This window comes from Artibeus jamaicensis, unplaced genomic scaffold (genome assembly GCF_021234435.1).
Source record: "Artibeus jamaicensis isolate MK-2021 breed Jamaican fruit bat unplaced genomic scaffold, CSHL_Jam_final contig_233, whole genome shotgun sequence".
Taxonomy (NCBI): Eukaryota; Metazoa; Chordata; class Mammalia; order Chiroptera; family Phyllostomidae; genus Artibeus; species Artibeus jamaicensis.
Window position 1 is genome coordinate 1,926,868 of NW_026521486.1, and position 18,021 is coordinate 1,944,888.

The window sequence follows — 18,021 nt, forward strand, 5'->3', positions numbered from 1 at the left end:
GCCAAATGCCAACGGCCCAGCTCTGAGAGGGAGCAGGTGGGAGGGCTGGGACGCGGAGGCACTTCCGAGTCCATCCCCGTCCTGCTCACCAACACCAGCTTTACTGGGGCCATGAGCCAGAGCGGAGGGCGGCGGAGACGCGGTTTCCCGGGACCTTCTACAGGAGCCGGCGCAGGCCTCCCCACGGCCTAGCTACAGCCGTGCACCCGGGCAGCCCACGCAATGCGGGCGGCCCCGCTTCCAGAGCTTATCAGATGATCCTTTTGAATCCCAACGTCTGTGATTAAAAAACTGCATGCTGTTGCTCTTCGATTTCAGGGAGCAGAATCGAAGTCTTCTGAATAAATACTTAGCCGCTCTTAAAATGCCTAACCTTTGGTTACATCTAGATATACGGTATTACAAAAGTTAAAAAGTGCTGATTAGTTTCCAACGTTACAAAGGAGCCCAGGAGTCAACACTGGTACCTGGGGAGATGGATCTCGGCTCCGAGGTCGCCAGGTACCAGTGGTGAGTCACTGCCCTGATTTTAACAAAACTGCATCGATCAGCACCAGACTGCACCGCTTCGACTCAGACAGCCGAGCATCGCCCTCCAAGTTCTCCACGCCCCGATTCTGCACGCGCTCGGTAAAAAGGCAGCCAGTGTGGAATGGGGTCGTGGTTACCTAGAGTGCACACGTCAGGTTCTCAGGGTCCGGCGGGGACATCTGTGCAAAGTGGCCTTGATCCCGTTCCTCCTCGGCAGTGCCGCCACCTCCAGGAGTCCCGGGGTGCTCCCTGCCCCTCGCTTGCTCAAGGGAGCTCAGTACATGTCCCGGTAGATCTCCTGCAGCAGCGGGTGCAGCGCGGCGTCCGACTCGGTCCTCTTGATGACCTGCACCAGCTGCGCGTGCTCGGTGACCAGCTGCCGCAGGTCTGCCATCTTCTGCAGGAGCTTGGGGAAAAGGAAGGCGTCGTCCGGGTGGTTGCTCTGCAGGTGGAGTTTGAGCACATGCACGATCCCCTCCTGCATTTTCTCAATCTGTCCGACGTTTAGCAGGCCAGGGCGGTCTACCCCCAAAGGAAAGAAGAGACGATTGAGTGCACAGCCATCCTGGCAGGGATCCGCCTGAGAAAGCAGCCCCTCCCTTCCCCGGCCTTCCTCCCCCGAAGCTCCGGGCCTTCGGACACTGCGGACCCGACTAGGAGACACCTGGATGTTCCCAAAGCCGCTTGGCCTCACGGGGGCAGGTAGGGCAAATGCCCATCCGTGCATATTCATGCAGCTGGAAGCCTGGCCCTTTCCTCGCCTTTGCCTGATGTCCACCTGGCAGGCGGACCCCCAACAGGAGGGAAGCGTACATTGGGATGATGGTTACAACAGCCAGTTTTGCGGAATGTGGGAGGTGAAACTCCTCCTGAGTCAAAACTAGACGTTCCGGTTCAAGTTTTTCACCGATGGTTCAGGGCAGTGACAGTGTGAGACCTGGGTTTTGCGGGAGAAACCAGTCGTTACCGGCACCTCCCGGTGTGAACCAGGTGGAAGGAGGCAGAGTGAGAGATGAGAGAGGAGACCCCGTGGGGAGGAGGCCGGGGCTGAGGGCTGGTGCAGGGTGGGCGGGCGTCCCCACCGGGGGGCCACGGGGGTGGGGGGCCACAGGGGAGCCGGGCCTCGGGCCCCAGGGCTCCGCCCTCGGCCCAGAAAGTACCCTCAGCCCCGCAGCCGTCCTCACTACTCTGATTTTCAGAAGTATTGCTCATGATGGAGATGGCTTTTTCCTTCTTTCTTCCATCTTTTTTGGTTATAAATATATATATAGTTGACCCTTGAACCATGCAGGGGGTCTACACTTTGACTCCTCCCAAACTGAGCAGCAGCCCCTGGATATCTGCAGGGGTTGGTTCCGGGACCCCCTGTGGCCACCAAACCCACAGGCCCTCATGTCCGTCATGTGACACGGCACAGGCCAACGCCCCCAGCTGGTCCTTCTCGTCCGCGGGCTCCCAACCATGGACTGAGAACGCCCTTTCAACCTGTTTCACCCCAATACATTCAGTGAAAACTGAAAAAACACTGTTTTTGATCCGCAGTTGGCAGAGTCCACGGACACGAAACCTGGGCACAGGGAAGGTCAGCTGTATGTCCACCGAAAACAGTCCAAGTGTGAGTGGACCATGCAGTTCAAGTCCACGGGGTGCGGGGTCGACTGCAACTGTTAACTTTTTAAGCAGAAATTTAAACAGATAGAGTGACCCCCCGTCGCACAGGCTACTGTGCATCTCGCCACGTTTCCCTGTCGGGCTGACACGTAACTAATTTCTTTCACGGAGCCGAGACCGCACTGCCCACAGACAGCTCCGCAGCCGCTCTGAGCCCGCAGCGCGAGGGCAGACCACGTACGGCCCCGCTGCCAAGTTGCCCTTTCGGGCAGAGTGTGCGGACTTCCCACCCCCGGCCGCCAGCTGGTGGTAACGAGGACAGAGCTCGTGGGACCGGCTGCTCGCACTCTGCACCCCTACGGTGTCGGGAAGACGGCGGCAGCATCGGTTCTGCAAGTGAGTCCACCACGGGGACAGCACAGCTGCCAGCGGTTTGTGGGGACAGGCGCCCCATCAGCGGCCCCCAAGGCTAGGTAAGGTCCACGGGGAGTGACCTTCTTAGACCCAGGACAGTACTATTTAAAGCAACGTGACATTGAGCCAGAAACTGAGGCGTGTAGCCAGCTTCCCGCAGAGCAGCCCAGGGCTCCCTCCCAGGACCTGCCTCCTTAGCAGAGACGACTCTGGGACTGTCACTGGTGAGTGGCCAGAGCTCCTCACCCTGAAGCAGCATGAGCACAGCTGTCCCGACAGGTGCATGGCACCCCGCACAGTATGACACGGCCATGACGTGGCAGCGACAGAATTATACTGTGGAGTCATGTGCCACTTAACGACAGGGACACGTTCAACCAGCACGACCATCACCGTGCACGAGCACACACGCCCAGGCGGTCCAGCTTCCTGCGCGCCGCAGCTGCGCTCTGGGTCTGGCCTGTACAGAGCCCGTGGGACCGGGTCAAGCACAGTGGCAGTGACACTGCCGAGAGCCCGGCACACACAGGACGTGGCTGCCGTGGGCGACGGCTGGCGTGGTGAGCAGGAAGAGCGCGCTCGCCGCGGTCAGGAGTGCAGTGTGGCAAACACACACCAGGGAGGTGGCCGATGGGCTGCACACTCCTGCACGCACCGCCTTTGCACGCTGTCGGCGCAGCAGGCTGTCCACACCGGCGGTTGCAGGGTTTCAGCTCAGTGCACCACCACATACAACGTGGTCCCTTGTCCACCCAAACGTCACTGCACGGCACACGCCCGCATCGTAATGCAGCACACTGTCATCACCCTACCTGACACACTGTTCATGATCTCATTTAAAGTAGAGCATTTATACATTGTGACGTACGTAAAACACACACAACGTGCGATACGAACTCATCCATAAGAGCATATGACATGATGCAGGTGAGGCGGCGACACAGGGGCTCAGGCGCCCTCCCCTGCCAGTGCCTGCCCCTCCGCCCCCCACTCACCACCCCTGGTTCTTCGCAACAGAAGTCTGGCAGCGCGTGGCACCGCGGACTGAAGGGAGAACTCACCTCCACAGCAGATGATCGCAGCCACGAAGAGGGAAATGTCGCTGTCGTCCAGCTCCAGCGCATTGAACTTCATGGCGAAGTCGAACTTGGGCTCCATGATGTCGCAGAAGGGCTTCCGGAGGCTCTTCAGGAACTCGCGCGTGATGAAGCCGTTGCCGTAAGCGACCAGCATCCCGTCCTTGTTCATGACGGAGGACAGCATGGTGAAGATGGCCTCGTAGACGCCGTACTTCAGCAGCGTGACCTGGTCATTCAGGTCCAAGCTGGCGAAGCCGGGGATGGACTTGGCGAACTCCGTGAGCTCCGTGACGGTCTCCACGGACGTGCACTGGCAGCAGTGGTAGATGCGGACTTCCGCCTCCTTGTTCTGGATGCCGTTGGCCACCAGCTTGGCCACCAGCGTCTTCTCGGCCATACACAACGTCTCCATGTCGTGGATGACGAAAGGCTGCAAAGAAAGGCACTGGAGTAAGCCCGGTCGTTGGTGACAAGTGTCCTCCTGATAATCAGCGAACTGCTGAGGAGCCACTACACCCAAGTCACCTGGGGACAGTCCTCGTCCTAAAGAACCTTCCATGGTGGGGCCCGGGGGACCGCAACAGTGAGCCCGCAGCTGAAATGCGCCCGATACCAGCAACCCCCGCCTGACACTGGAGGGTTTCGCTGCTGAGAGAGTGAGGCACTGACTTTTGGCAACGAAGCTAACGAGGGAATATGAGCAAAGCGCTTTCACCGTTTCATAGTACCTCTGAACTCCCTCCTACTACGGGGTGGCCTTCAGCATGACCACTGTCCATGCTGCCATCTGACGGACTGTACACAGCTCACCCAGCACTGGCGGCTGATGGAGTAGACCTGGGTGCAAACACGCACACCCCAGACAGGCGGTGTCTGCGCACAAACGAGCGAGCAGGCGTCGTTAAAGCGTCGCTGTCTGGGGACAAACGGCAAGAGCCTTGGAGGGCACCTGCTTCCCTGTGCACGAGACTGGAGCCGTCACGCCAAAGCTCCACGTTCCAGAACAAGGAACAGGCCCCGTGGCAGCCGCCCCACCTGCCCAGGCCATTTGCTCCTAAACCTGCAGGCCCCCCGCTTCATAAAAACCGTGTGGAGGAGAGAACGGATGGGTGGCCACATAACTGGAAGCCAGCCCCAGGAGAGCACACCCATGTGGTGGGGCTGGGGAGAGAGGCACGGACACACGGCCGCCGGCCAGAGCTGGGTGTGCGTGGGGCAGCCACGAGGGGCGGGGGCACTATCTGCTGCCATCGTGAACAGGGTCCATAGGCAGCCCGTGACTTTAAGGATCACTGCCAGCGGGCAGGACACATCACCACAGCGCCTGCACCGTCTCGGGAGGTGGCCCCCCTTCCAGCTGCACCAGAGCATCAGCACACAACCACCGCAGGCACCTGTGCACCGTCCCGGGCCTGCACAGCGGCGGTGGGCGTGCCGGCACCATCCCACGGGCCGCCTTTGAGGTGCGTAACCTGAATGAGAACGGGCACTACAGTATCGGGGACCAAACCACCTGACTCCACAGCTGAGGCAAGGGGTGCTTTAGAAATCACCCCGAATGGGCGAAAACATTCTGAAATCGAACTTGGAGCTGAGACGCCTAAGCCCCTCGAGTGTGACGGCGGAGCCCCACCGCCTGTCCCCAGAGACCGTGACAGCAGCCGGACCAGCACTGGTCTAAGGAGGTGTGGGGCCAGGCCTGCTCTGCCGGGCATTGGGGCCCAGGTTCAAGGCGCTCACCCACACAGGACGGACGAGGGACACGTCCCCCAGGTTAGACGGCAGCAGCCCTCAATCTCAAATGAGACTCTGAGGCCACCCTGACTTTATTCGAATCGCTGGCTTTTTCAAGTGCATTCAGTGGGGGGGGTGGGTGGTGGGTGGGAGCGTTTTTGAAAAAGGAGTCCCGTGGTCAAAAACATCCATGAAACAGTGGCTTAGAGGCAGCAGGGCCTCCCTCAGTCTGCAGCGTGAGCGTGGGCTGCGAAGCTGCCACACCAGGTGGGTCCCCGAAGAACTGGACGACAGAGTGCTGCTTTCTCTCTGTGGCAGTTCACAGGCCGAGCCCAGAGCCCAGTGCAAAACGGAAACGGGGCCCCTTGTTCAAGGATGAGTGAGAATCTCCAGACAGCGACAGCTTAGCATCCCACCAAAACAGGACGCGCACCCATGGGGCTGGCCCCCGGCAAGTTTAAGGACACACCTACTCCCACAAAGGGAGGGGGGATTAATGGTAACAGATGTCCCATTTCTACAAGATCATCACTTGGATTTTAGAAGGCAGGCCTCAATAACTGGCAAATTTGGAAACCCCTGGAATTCAAAACAAGTGATCATATTGAGAAGCCAGTGTTTATTAAAGCTAGAGAAACTGTAGCTAAGACTGATAAACGTTCTTGATAAGACTGTTTAAGAAACCTGTGCAGCTAATACAGGGTCCGCCACAAATAACACCCCCTTTTTATTATAAGCTCCGATTACAAAATTGTAAGCATGTCATTCTGTAACATAACAATACCACACTCAAGCACCCCACGTGACATTTTCGGTAAAATGTTCAAACTGCTGTCCATCTCATGTGAGACATTCACGTACAACCCCCGGCCACACCCACGCAAGCCTTCCTTCTGCCAGGCCCTGTGATTTACTTTGGAATGTGCCTTTCACATTCACACCTGCATGTGAGCCCATCTGACACGACAGGTGGTCGTGTCCAGGGACTACGTGGAACGTGCCGGGAGGATCCAGAACTGCCCGGTGTGGCCTGCAGCCGCCCCACGCGGAGGCCCTCCGGCTGCCCGCCGACACACGACTGCTGCTGGCCACACCGACGCTGCCCAGTGTGCTGCGGTGTCACTTGTGACAACCCGTCACCACAATACATTTAAACAGCACCTTCTGTAAACACCAGGCAGCGCCGTCTTCCAGGAAAAACTTGTGAATTACTGGTAGAGCTGCTTGGGATGAAATGCCTCAGTGAGCGTTGGGTTGGGTTGGACTACACACTTCCAGAAAAAGGTATAAAACATGAAGTCTGTTTTTCAATCTAAAGACAACGTAAGTAGCATGCATAGCATTTCGACCCAGGGCTGGCAGAAAACCCCCGCCGTGCCAGGCGCTCGTCCCCGAAGTCCCTGAGCACAGAACATCGGGACCCCTCCTCCGCGGCCAGTCGAAGAATCTACTCTCCACCACACGTCTGCTCCTTGCTTTGCTTTTTGCCAAACAAGACACTGGACTCTGCAGAACCCCGTCCGCGTGCCGGGCTGGCTGCAGGTGATGCCTAGTTCGGTCTGCAGCTCGACGACCCTCTCGGAAGATAAATGTTTTCTATAACTGAAGATCTTCAGAGACTCCAAAGACAGTTCCCAACAGTGATGAGCAACACGGGAACCCCGAAACAGACCCCTGCTGTGCCCGCACCTGGATGGAAGGAACTCCTGACAGGTTTGTGGGACGCAAGAGGCAGCAGGACGGCTTTGCTGTCACCGCACACCCTGCGTGGCGGGTGTCTAGGTAGCCAGTGCTGGAGAGCGGCTGCTTCCCTCACCTATTCCTCAGAGAGGAGCTAGCTCCTCCAACCAGAGGCACCTAAGGCTGAGGGTAAGTGTGCACGTACAAGGGTACTTGTGCACGTGTGTGTGGGAGTCCATGTGTGCATGAGCATGTGTGAGAGCGCACGTGTGAACATGCATGTGTGCATGGGAGTCCATGTGTGTGCGTGAGTGTGAGCGCATATGTGCCCATCATGAGAAAGGCACTGGAGTCAAAGCTCCTCAGTCTCATTTGCACGCTGCTTTCTCCAAAAGGTGACACTCCTAACACCTCACCACCGGTCAGCTCACGCCCTTTTCCAAGGCGCTGTGTGCAGGAAGCACCTCTTTTGGAAGCCATGTCCAGAGGGGAGCCACGTTCCCCCGGGTCCTCAGGGACACTTCTGTCCCTGTCACCCTCAAATCAAGGGGCGGCAAGGGCCCCGACAATCTCTGACCAACGACAAAGGGCCCTGCTCATTGTGGAATCCGGGGGCTCACCCCAGCCCGAGTGAAGGAGGACACAGACGCTGGCTATCCAGCCCACCACCACTCCCTCCGCTAAAACCCCGTTCCCCAAAGCAACCGAGTCTGCCTGGCTTCCAAGCAATCTCCCTTCCTCCCCAGGACCCTGTCTCCATCCCTTGCCCCGGAACCCTCCTGACCCACCCAGCATCCTAGCGGGTTCCAGGTCGACCTCAGGTCTCTGCTGCAGCCAGTCCACAGGCCACAGAAGTGGTTTTCACGGAGCAAAGCAGTGGCCTGGTGTGAGGGCCAGCCAGCTGCCACTTCTAGCAGGCCTCGGCCTGCTTTCTAATTACAAGTCTGCCCTCGCCAAGGGCCACGTCTGGGTGACGGATCAGAAGCTCCGAGCCCTTGCCTAGCAGGCCCTGCAGGAAGCCTCCCCTGGGCTGGCGGGGAAGAAGCCAACCCTGAGTGACGGCAAACCAGCCCCATCTTGCTCTGGGGGCAGACCTGTCCTCCCAAGTTCAAGCTGAGTGACTAAGTCTGCTTACAGCCCCAACAGACCTGACAACCCAGCCTGGTGGGCCGCACAGATGGAGCCCTTCCATGTTAGTCAGACGCGTGCTCTCCAAACCTCCAGGCCGCAGGTTTGGGGATCTGAGAAGCCCACGCCGCTTCCCTGACCTCTTCCCCATCACAGCTTCAGCGAGGACCGCCATGTCATCCCCGGTCGTCATCCCCGATCGGGACTTCCCTGAGCAGTGCTGAGTGCCGGGCCCCCGAGCCCCGGTCAGGGTGACTGGGTCAGGGGAAGCCTGATCTCCCCGGCAGATGTCCCGCGGACAGACTGAACTGCTTTCTGAGCCATGTGAAAGATGTGGGCTGTGATCGCTGATGGCCACTGCGGTGACCAGCCAGGACTCTGGGCAGAGACCCCCAGTGGCGGTGGGCGTCCCACCCGTCGGCTCCTCCAGACTGAGCAGAGAGAAAACCAGGGGCCAGGTCCGAGCCGGGAGCGCTGAGGTTCTCGTGGGGGACAGGAGGAGGGCCACGCCCCCAACACGGAGAGGACACGCGGTGGTAAGCGAGCCCGGCTGGGAGCCAACCTGTGGTCAGAGGCAGTGAGCCCCGCACCTGCAGGTTGTGGTGCGCAGGCGTGGGGCGGGAGCAAGCCCCGCCCCTAACAGGAAGCCTCCGAACTCTTTTCCTGGTGCAGTGAAGCCCAATCCTAGACTACCGGCCGGCTGTCCGTCTCCTTAGGACTAAAAGACACATCTTCCCCGAGAGGATCCCACCACCCAGATGTCACTGGCTCTGGCCGAGCGTGACGGGGCTCCCCCTGAGACCTGGGGATCTCAGCGGGCCATCCACAAGGACATTCCCTGGAAATCTGATTATATTCAACGAGAGTGCTTGGTGAAGAGTAAATATGACGTTTAATTTGCTTTAAATTCCAAAAATCCAAGGGAGAAAGAGAAGACCTCGGAAAGATCTAAAAAGATCTGAAACAGATCAGACTTTGGGGTGACTCTAGTTCTGGGCTCCGCTCACTAATCCCCTTCAGGAGAGAAATTCAAAGTGTGCAGGTCGCTTTGCTTTTGGGCCTGCACTGACTCAGTTTGCCCGAGCCTCTGAGACCACCAGGCGTGGGTACGCTTCTTCCCGTTTTTAACAGGGTTTTCTGGAGCCCTCAGAAAGTGTCTCAGCCAATGTGATGGGAGAATTCACTGAAGAATTACAGAAGTTGGTGAAAAAGAGGTTTGGTCTACTCACGAAAGCCAGGAACTTATGAAATACTTTATTTCACCGTGACTAAAACTTCCAGCTTGTAATTCCCAACAAGGATCGCTTCGAGCTATTCATTAGTACAAACGAAACCTGTTTCGCCAGGCTCAGAGGAAAATGCCAAATGTCTTTATTTGCCAACCCCGGCTGCCCCCTCTTCGGAGGCAGCTCTATGGAGACAGACTTGGTTGTCGAGGTGGTGGGGGGGTGACGCTAGGCTGGGCAGGTGATGAAGTAGGTGCAGGGAGTCCCCAAGAGGCACTCACAGATGCTCCTGAAAAGGTCCAGAACTCTCCAAAAAGACAGCAAAGTTTCTGTAAACACTTCACCCTTTCTAAGCCCTAAGACGCAGCTGCCTTCCCACTGAAGCGAAGGCAGGTGTGTGCAGGGGAGCAGGTCAGAGAGGAGGGTACAGTCTGGGGAGAAAGAGTGCAGGGACATATTCTGAGTGGGAAGTGATTGGTTTCATTTTCTGGGTGTTAAAATGGGGAATTTTTTTAATGCACTCAGACACACCCTAGAATCTGGTAGCTATTAACTGGATTTCTGTTTTTGGAATAGTAATTACACAGTCCTCATAGTAACTCGGTCACTAGGAGCTTTGGGGTAGGTCAAACCCAGCAGACAGGAGTGGTTAAGCTACATTTTAGCATCTCTGAATGTTTCCATTCCATTGTCTCTCGGTCACCTTGGGGACAAATACTGTTTTCCCAGCATTTGTTTAACACCTGCGTTCCCAGCCCTCCTCTGCGCTCTAGGGGATGTGGTGCCGGCGGAACGCGGCAGACTGGCAAATGCCCCGGGGGAGACACCTACCGGGTTGTTGCTGGCCTTCCCCGCGAGGATGACCCGGGCCTTGACCTTGTTCATGTTGAAGTTCTTCAGGTAGGCCTCATAGATCCTCTTGGCGAGGGACTTGAGGTCTGCCGTTTCAGAATCTTCTATGTCATGCTCACACGTAAGGATTTCTGCTTTTAATTTTGCTTTTTCAGACCTTGGCATGCGACCAAAACGAATAGCTGGGGGTGGGGAGAGAAATGGGGCAATGGGGGAGGGACAGAGGTGAGCGAGGCAGCATGAACCACAGCTCACGGCCGCCCCGACAGCCTCGCGTGTGCGCAACTCTGAATGGAGGATGGCAGGGAAGTCAAACCTGCCTCTCGAAGCCATTCAACTTTCTGCTTTGGAGAGATGAAAATAAAACTCAAACTCCATTAACCCTGGACCGTTTCAAAAGATTAAAATGAGAGGTAATGCCATTAATCGTTACACCAGGAGGCGGGGCTTAGGGCCGCCTGCAGTGGCTGGCACAGCCGCCATCCGGCCTTTCGGTTGTGGTGGGGAGTGAGGCCAAGGTGAGTTCACGGCACACCTTCTTTTCCCAGAAGGCGGGCACGCCACTTTTATGAACTCGCTGTTTTAAGCATGTTCTCAAATGAGAGTGTGATTGAATTAAGTTAAATTCACAGCAGGATAAGACACCCAGATGGCACCTGCTCCATGTGTGTGACAGGAAGGAGCATCACGGCGACACAGGGACGTCCAGTTGCTTCCAAATCCTGTGTCAAGCCTTACCATTCCAAGTTTCTAACCGTGATTCCCGGCCGCGCTGAGCCACAGCGTCGGGGGCCTTTCGTTTCTCAGGTTGCTGCGGTTACAGCAAGACCTGGGCACTCAACGTCGGCGCTCGTTCACCTCGTTCACGCCCAGCACTGCCCCACCCCCCGACATGGGGGAGGGTAAACTGAGGCATGGGCTGGGGAAACGCGGTAGACGACCTTACCTACCGTTATGGGACATCCCAACGGAAAGGCACTTGTGAAAACGGCAGTACTGGCACTTGTTCCGGTTCTTCTTCTGGATCTTGCAGCTCCGCTCGCACTTGTCGTAGACCAGCTTCAGCCGGATCGTGCGCCGGAAGAAGCCCTGCGGGACCAGCGCATGCGCGTGAGGTTGGATCGCGCTCCAGCCACAAGCCTTGCCGATCCCTTACCATCTTTTAAAATGAACTAAATTTAGGGAAATAGTTCCGAAGAGTGTGATGTAATTGGGACACAATGAATATTTTAAATTTCATGACATGTTAAAATTAAAACCAAGAAAATGACGCGGAATTTAAAGTAATGTCAAAATGTCCTTGTCTGGCTTGGAAAGGCCCATTGCAATCTCCCACGGCGACACTCAGTCCCGTTAAAATCTACACGAATTTAACTTTTCCCCTCCTAGCGCACGTCTGTATTTGTGACTCACGACTTTTTAAAAATCTTTATAAGAGAATGTTAACTTCCTAAAAGACAAAAATTATTTTAAAATATGATAAAAGGAAGCCAGCTTTATGTAAACAATGTTCTTACTCTATAAGAATACCTTTAACTTTATCTAGTAAATACAAATATTATTTATACTTAAAAATAAAATTTCATTTAACAAACTCTAAACAAAAGTAACTGAATCCTACAGAAAAGGCCATGTTACAATTAGTTCTTGAAGAACTAGTTCACTAGTTCATGCTTAGAAAGTTGTGAAGTGTGCACATTGCGTCTGGTTCTTTTTTCTTTGCTTTCCATCACTCTTCCATATTTTTCCTTTCTTTAAAAAATATTTTATTTATTTAGTGTTAGAGTGGGGAGGGAGAGAGAGAGAGAAACATCAGACATTGGTGTGTGATAATCCACCAGTTGCCTCTCTCACACCCCCCACCAGGAATCTGGCCCCCAACCGAGGCGTGTGCCCTGACTGGGAATCGAACTGGCCACCCTTCGGTGTGCAGCCTGTGCTCAATCCACTGAGCCACAAGAGCCAGGGCTATTCTTCCACATTTTTGCATGGAAGGCCTGACTGGGCCTGGGGAGAGGAGGCTGCAATTTCTGGGGAACGACAGGGCAAGGCTCCTACTCCATTTGATTGGTTATCTAGGCTGGCACAGTGGGACGGCCAGAGCCCGTGTGAGACCGGGGGACGAGGTGAGGACATAGGGGCTTGTACAGCGGGACAGCCAGAGGACACGTGAGACTGGAGGGCGGGGCGAAGACACAGGGTTTTAAAGGTCAGGACCCAGAGACGCCCTGGCTCACGCTGCGCACCCTGCCTGTGCACCAGCCTGGCTCCAGGCAGGACGTCGTTGTTGTTCCCAGAATGCAGAGCGTGTAGTGTGCCATTAGAGACGGTGGCACCTCCCCAAAGTTGGTAAAGCATCCGGTGTGTGCAAGGAAAGGGACTTCTGGTGGCCAGCATCTAGGTGAGACATCATGTGCCCGAGATGCCAAGCCTGACGCGTGCAGGCAATTCCAGAAGGAAGCGGCCCTGCCTGTGGTCATGCTGGAAAGTCACGGTGGGGCCGGTGACGCGGTGGGCAGAATGCTGGAGACCGGGCCTGACCCCGCCCTGCTGGCCCTGGGTCATGTGCGCCGCGGTCAAGCTGAGCTGGTGTGAGAACGAGGACAGGCACCAGGGTGCTCGTGGTTGGGGTACAGAAACCCCCAACGTACAGGAAAGGATGCAGGGGGAGGGGTGGTCAGGTCCTTTTCGCAGCTGCAGAAAGGACGGCACTGGGTCTGGCTGTCACCTGGCGTGTGCTGTGGGACACTGCAGGAGACACTGCAGGTCCCTGACAGCTGGGAGAGCCACCGCCCTCCCTGACGTCCGAGGATGAGAGACAGGGCCTGGGCTCCCTGGCCTTGCATCCAAAGCAGGGTCACCCTGCACGTGGCGGGTCTGCCTTTAAAGGACACACCTCTCCGAGGTGTGTACGAAGTGCAGCCGACAACCTGCCACACTCTGAAGAGAGAGATTACCCGGTGTCCCGGGTCAGTTCGTGTCTAGGGCTTTCTGCAGGTCCGTTTTGTAATGGCGAGCGTCTGTGCGCAGGACAGGAGGAACCACACATAGCCCCCGAAGCAGGCCACCTGTGTCCCCTCCACCCGCACCCCAGAGTCCGGCCTACCTTGCAGCCTTCACACGCGTGAACCCCGTAATGGTAGCCTGAGGCCTTGTCCCCACAGATCCTGCATTCGATGTTCAGTGCTGTGCTGGCGGAGTCGTCTGCGCTCCCGGGGACCCCAGGATAAGTGACCGATGAGGGGCTCGAAGCTGGTGACAGGGTGTCTGAGGACAGACAGATAAGACGGATGAATTTTCAAAGCATCCCCAGTCTATGCCTACACCAGGGTTATGAAGATACAGGTGAGGCGTTTAGGGTTTGGGGAGGGGCATCCACTGGTAGGCAGGGCTCCCGGCAGCCTGGCCTCTCCCAAACGACTGCGCATGCGCGGTCTTGGTCCGTGGGTCTCATGGTTCCCACCCACCCCAGGCCCCTGCACTGGAAGCGTCCTGCAGAACTTGTTACCGTGTCTGCGTCCTGTCGGCTCACCCGTGACAGTTAGCTCAGTGAATCACACCAGAATGCAGCATAACGATGCCCGTTATGCACCAAAACTGTGACCCATATAAGAAAAAAATAAGTTGGCTTTTCTTAGAATGAAAATTTTGCTCGGCATTTAAGAAAATAAAAAGGCAAGCCACAGACGGGGGGAATAATCTTTGCAAAATACACATATCTGGTAAAAGATTTGTAACCCAGATATGCAGAGAAGACTTAAAACTTAACAATAATAAAACAAACAATGCAAGTAAAAGAAATTGGCAGAAAGCCTGAATAGACACCTCACTGAAGAAGCTGTACAGATTGCAAGTCAGCGCAGAAAAACACGTGCCACAACGCTGGTCCTTAGGAGACTGAATAAACAGTAACCAGACACCGATACACACCCACCAGAGGGGCTAACATTCGAACAACTGGCCACGCCAACCGCCAGCATGACACAGAGTAACAGACCCGCACTCGCCACTGACGGAAATGCAAAAGGGTGCAGCCATGTCGGAGGACAGTATAAGCAACTCTTAAAGGAATTATATCCCTAGATATTTACACAAGTGATTTGAGAACTTACGTTCATTCAGAAAACAAGCATGAGCCCTGACTGGTGTGGGTCAGTGAACTGAGTGCTGGCCTTTGAACCAAAGGGCCGCGGGTTTGATTCCCACTCAGGGCACAGGCCTGGGTTGCGGGCCGGGGCCCCAGTGGGGAGCAACCACACATTGATGCTTCTCTCCCTCTCTTTCTTCCTCCCTTCCCCCCTCTAAAAAGAAATAAATGAAGTCTTTAAAAGAAACCCAAACATGAATGTTTATACCAATTTTATTCCTACTGCCAAAATCAGAAGCAAGCAAGACGCCCTTCATTGGTGAGCGGATAGGCCAGTCTGAGAGGCTACTTCTCAATGCCTGGCATCCGGGGAAAGGCAGACCAGGGAGAGGCTGAGCAGATTGCTGGCGGGCCGAGGTGGGGCAGGCAGGGCGGAGGACCAGAAGCGCTGGGGGGTTTTGGAGGTCAGGTCATGAACCATCATACAAAAGTGCAATAGTAGACACGTGATACTAAGCACCTGTCAAAACCCATGGAAGTTTACAGCACAGAGTGAAATTTCATGTTGCAAACACAGCAGGAGTAACCCAGGGGGTCTGCAGAGCCCAGGGGGAGGGCAGGAGGCCACAGAAGAATCTAACTGCCTCTGACCTCCGGAACTTCAGAAACCTGTGGTGTCTGGGAGTGAGGGCAAAGGAACCAACTCAGACACCGTGCGCTGGCTGGTTGAGTGGCTGACGGGGACGGGTGAGCAGTCCCGACAGCCCTCCATGTGCAGCTGGACACGAACGACTGGCCAACGGAGGGTGGGTGGTGGGAGCCGGGTCTCTTGCTACTGGAGAGGGAGGAGGAGGCCAGGATGGTCACATGGTGATGAGCTTGGACTAGTCACAGACACCGGTGTGACCACATGTTTACCTGAGCACGGCTAGAGATGGCCACAGAGAGAAGTCCTTGTAGACGTGTGTGCACACAGGAGTTACTACGTCCACACTCTGTCAGCTGGGACAGCCAAAAGAAAACATGCCCCAGCGGCACTTTGAAATGACTAGAGGGGACAATACAAGGACTCGCATGGAGGTGGGCACGGTCCGGGCCCCCTGCTGACGGTAGGAAGCCTCGGAATCCAGGGGCCTTTGGTAAAGCACTCCAAAGGGCTGGGCCTCAGCATCGGGCAAAGCTTCCTCTGGAATCAACACAGAGCTTTGGAAACCAGACCTGAAGGGCACACTTCTCAAGTAGCTGCACCCACGAACAAAGCTCGAGAATACAGGAAAACAAAAATATCCGTCAGTTCGCAGTGGGTGGCGCCCAATAAAAAAAAAAATGACAAAACGCGTGAGAAGCCGAAAATGCGACCCACAGTGAGGAGACATCAATGAGCTGAAATGGGCCCAGAACTGATACAAAGGACAGATTTCTGCAGACAGCTTGTAGAGTTACTGTGGCTGTATTGTAAATGCTCAAGAAGCCAGGTGAGCGGCTGAACACTTGAGGCAGAGAGAGGGCATGAAGGATGGAGTCACGCTTCCAGGGATGGGAAATAGGACACCGACAGGAAAACTGTACCGAGTGGTATCAGGAGCCGGTTAGATGTCCCAGGAGGAAGTGAACTTGAAGACACAGCAGGAAAATGATCCAAAATGAAACACAAATTATACTGGAAAGATGGATAAAATGCCCAAAATGAAACAGAAATAAGATGGGAAGAAAAAAGAGCACAGCCCTGGCTGCTGTGGCTCAGTGGATTGAGTGCCATTGTGCAAAACTAAAGGTCGCCAGTTCGATTCCCAGTCAGGGCATGTGCCTGGGTGGCGGGCCAGCAGGGGGTGCCCAGTAGGGGGTGCACAGAGGCAATCACACATTGATGATTCTCTCTTTCTCCCTTCCTTCCCCTCGCTCTAAAAATAAATAAAACCTTTAAAAAAAAAAGAACATAGCTTCATCTGTGAAATTTACCAAGCATTTAAGGAAGAAATAAAATCAATTTTACAGAAATAGTTCCATGCAACCGAAAAGGAAGGAGTGTGTCCTAACCCATCCATGAGGCCATCATTAATCTAACAAAACCAGACAAGGACCACAAAAAACTAGAACAAACACGCCTCGCATACACAGACATGGAAGTTCTGGATTCAGTGTTGGTGAGTGAAGTTCAACAAAATATAAAGCGGGTAACACATCACGACCACGTAGGGTTTATCCCAGAAGTGCAAGGCTGTCTAAACCCTTGAAAACTAAACAGTGGAATTCTCTGTGACTAACTAAAAACAAACAAACAAAAAAACCCAAAACATGTGATTATCTTACTAGATGCAGGAAAAGTAATGAACAGAATCCATTATCAGTCCTTGATAATTCACAGAAAACTAGAATTAGAGGGAACTTCCTCAACTTGATCAAGACCATCTATAAAAACTATAGTTAACATCACACTTCATGGCAGAGGACTGAGTGCTGTCCTACTAAGATCAGAAATAAGGCGAGAATGTTTCATGTCAATTCAACATTGTACTGGAGGTTCTAACCAGTGTGATAAGACATGAAAAATAAATAAAAGGCATTCAGTATGAAAAGGAAAAAGTAAAACTGTCTTGCCCTGGCTGATGTGGCTCAGTGGATTGAGCACCACCCTGTGAACCAAAGGGTCACTGGTTCAATTCCCAGTCAGGGCACATGCCTGGGTTGCAGGCCAGGTCCCCAGTAGGGGGCACATGAGAGGCAACCACACATCAATGTTTCTCTCCCTCTGTCTCCCTCCCTCCCCTTCTCTCTAAAAATAAATAAATAAAATCTTTTTTAAAAAAATTGCTATAACTAATTAATGAGTTTAACAAGGGTACAGCATACAAGATCAATAGCCATAAATCAGTTGTATTTCTATAAATAGCAACAAATGATCAGAAACCAAAATCTGAAAAATAGCATTTACAAAGCATCAGAAAATACGGAACAGTGATAAATCAGACGAAGAACGTGAAAGACCTGCACACTAAGGAACATAAAACACCGTGGAGAGAAATTAAAGACCCAGAGGAAAGGAGAAACTAGTCACGGCACAGGAGACTCCGTGGGGTTAAGATGTCAGCTCTCCCCACGTCGATCCATAGATTCAACACAGCCCCCATCGAAACCCTGGCAGGCATCTTTGGTACAAACGGACACACGGACTCTAGAATCAACAGGAAAGTGAGAGGGCCCAGGGCAGGCGCACGGCTTCAGAAGGGCGGGTGCAGACGGAGGACTGACGCTCCCTGCCCACAGGTCCTATCACTCCGGAATCGGGAACCCGCGGCCTCGCGGTCAGGTGAGAAACGACGTTTCTAGGAATGTCCCCAGGAAGGAGCACGCTTACCTGTGATGACGGACCCATCTGACCCAGGGCCGCTCCCTAAGTGCTGGTAGTCTGTGAAACTGAAGCTGCCAGAACTGTCCTCGCCCATGGACGGAGAGATTTCTTGGATGTTTCCCATTTCCTGCAGGAATTCTTCAGATAACGGGCTTCCCAGGTCATCGGTCTCCAGTGGGAAGAGGGGGCAGATCGGGCTTTCTGTGTCCACCATCCTGGGTAGCTCGTGGTGCCAGGTCCCAGCGCTGCACCAACCCCCTGGGAGGAGAGAGAAGGCACCAGTGAAACTGGTGCAGACGAGCGCTGGCTTGACGTCACTGAGAACATCAT

General features: G+C 54.7%; 1 protein-coding gene across 3 annotated transcripts in view; it reads right to left on the reverse strand.

The window, feature by feature from the left end:
* PPARA (peroxisome proliferator activated receptor alpha) overlaps window positions 1–18,021 on the reverse strand; it is a 45,190-nt gene continuing 27,169 nt past the window's right edge. For 2 of the 3 annotated variants that reach the window (XM_037160177.2, XM_037160178.2), the window contains exons 3-8: window positions 17,698–17,949; window positions 13,362–13,522; window positions 11,206–11,344; window positions 10,235–10,437; window positions 3,618–4,065; window positions 1–1,053 (exon numbers count right to left, since the gene is read on the reverse strand). In XM_037160177.2, the coding sequence (XP_037016072.2) occupies window positions 806–1,053; window positions 3,618–4,065; window positions 10,235–10,437; window positions 11,206–11,344; window positions 13,362–13,522; window positions 17,698–17,905 (1,407 nt within the window). In that variant the 5' untranslated portion in view covers window positions 17,906–17,949 and the 3' untranslated portion in view covers window positions 1–805. Of the gene's footprint in view, window positions 1,054–3,617; window positions 4,066–10,234; window positions 10,438–11,205; window positions 11,345–13,361; window positions 13,523–17,697; window positions 17,979–18,021 lie in introns of all 3 variants that reach the window. The other variant, XM_053661504.1, reaches the window with a different exon arrangement.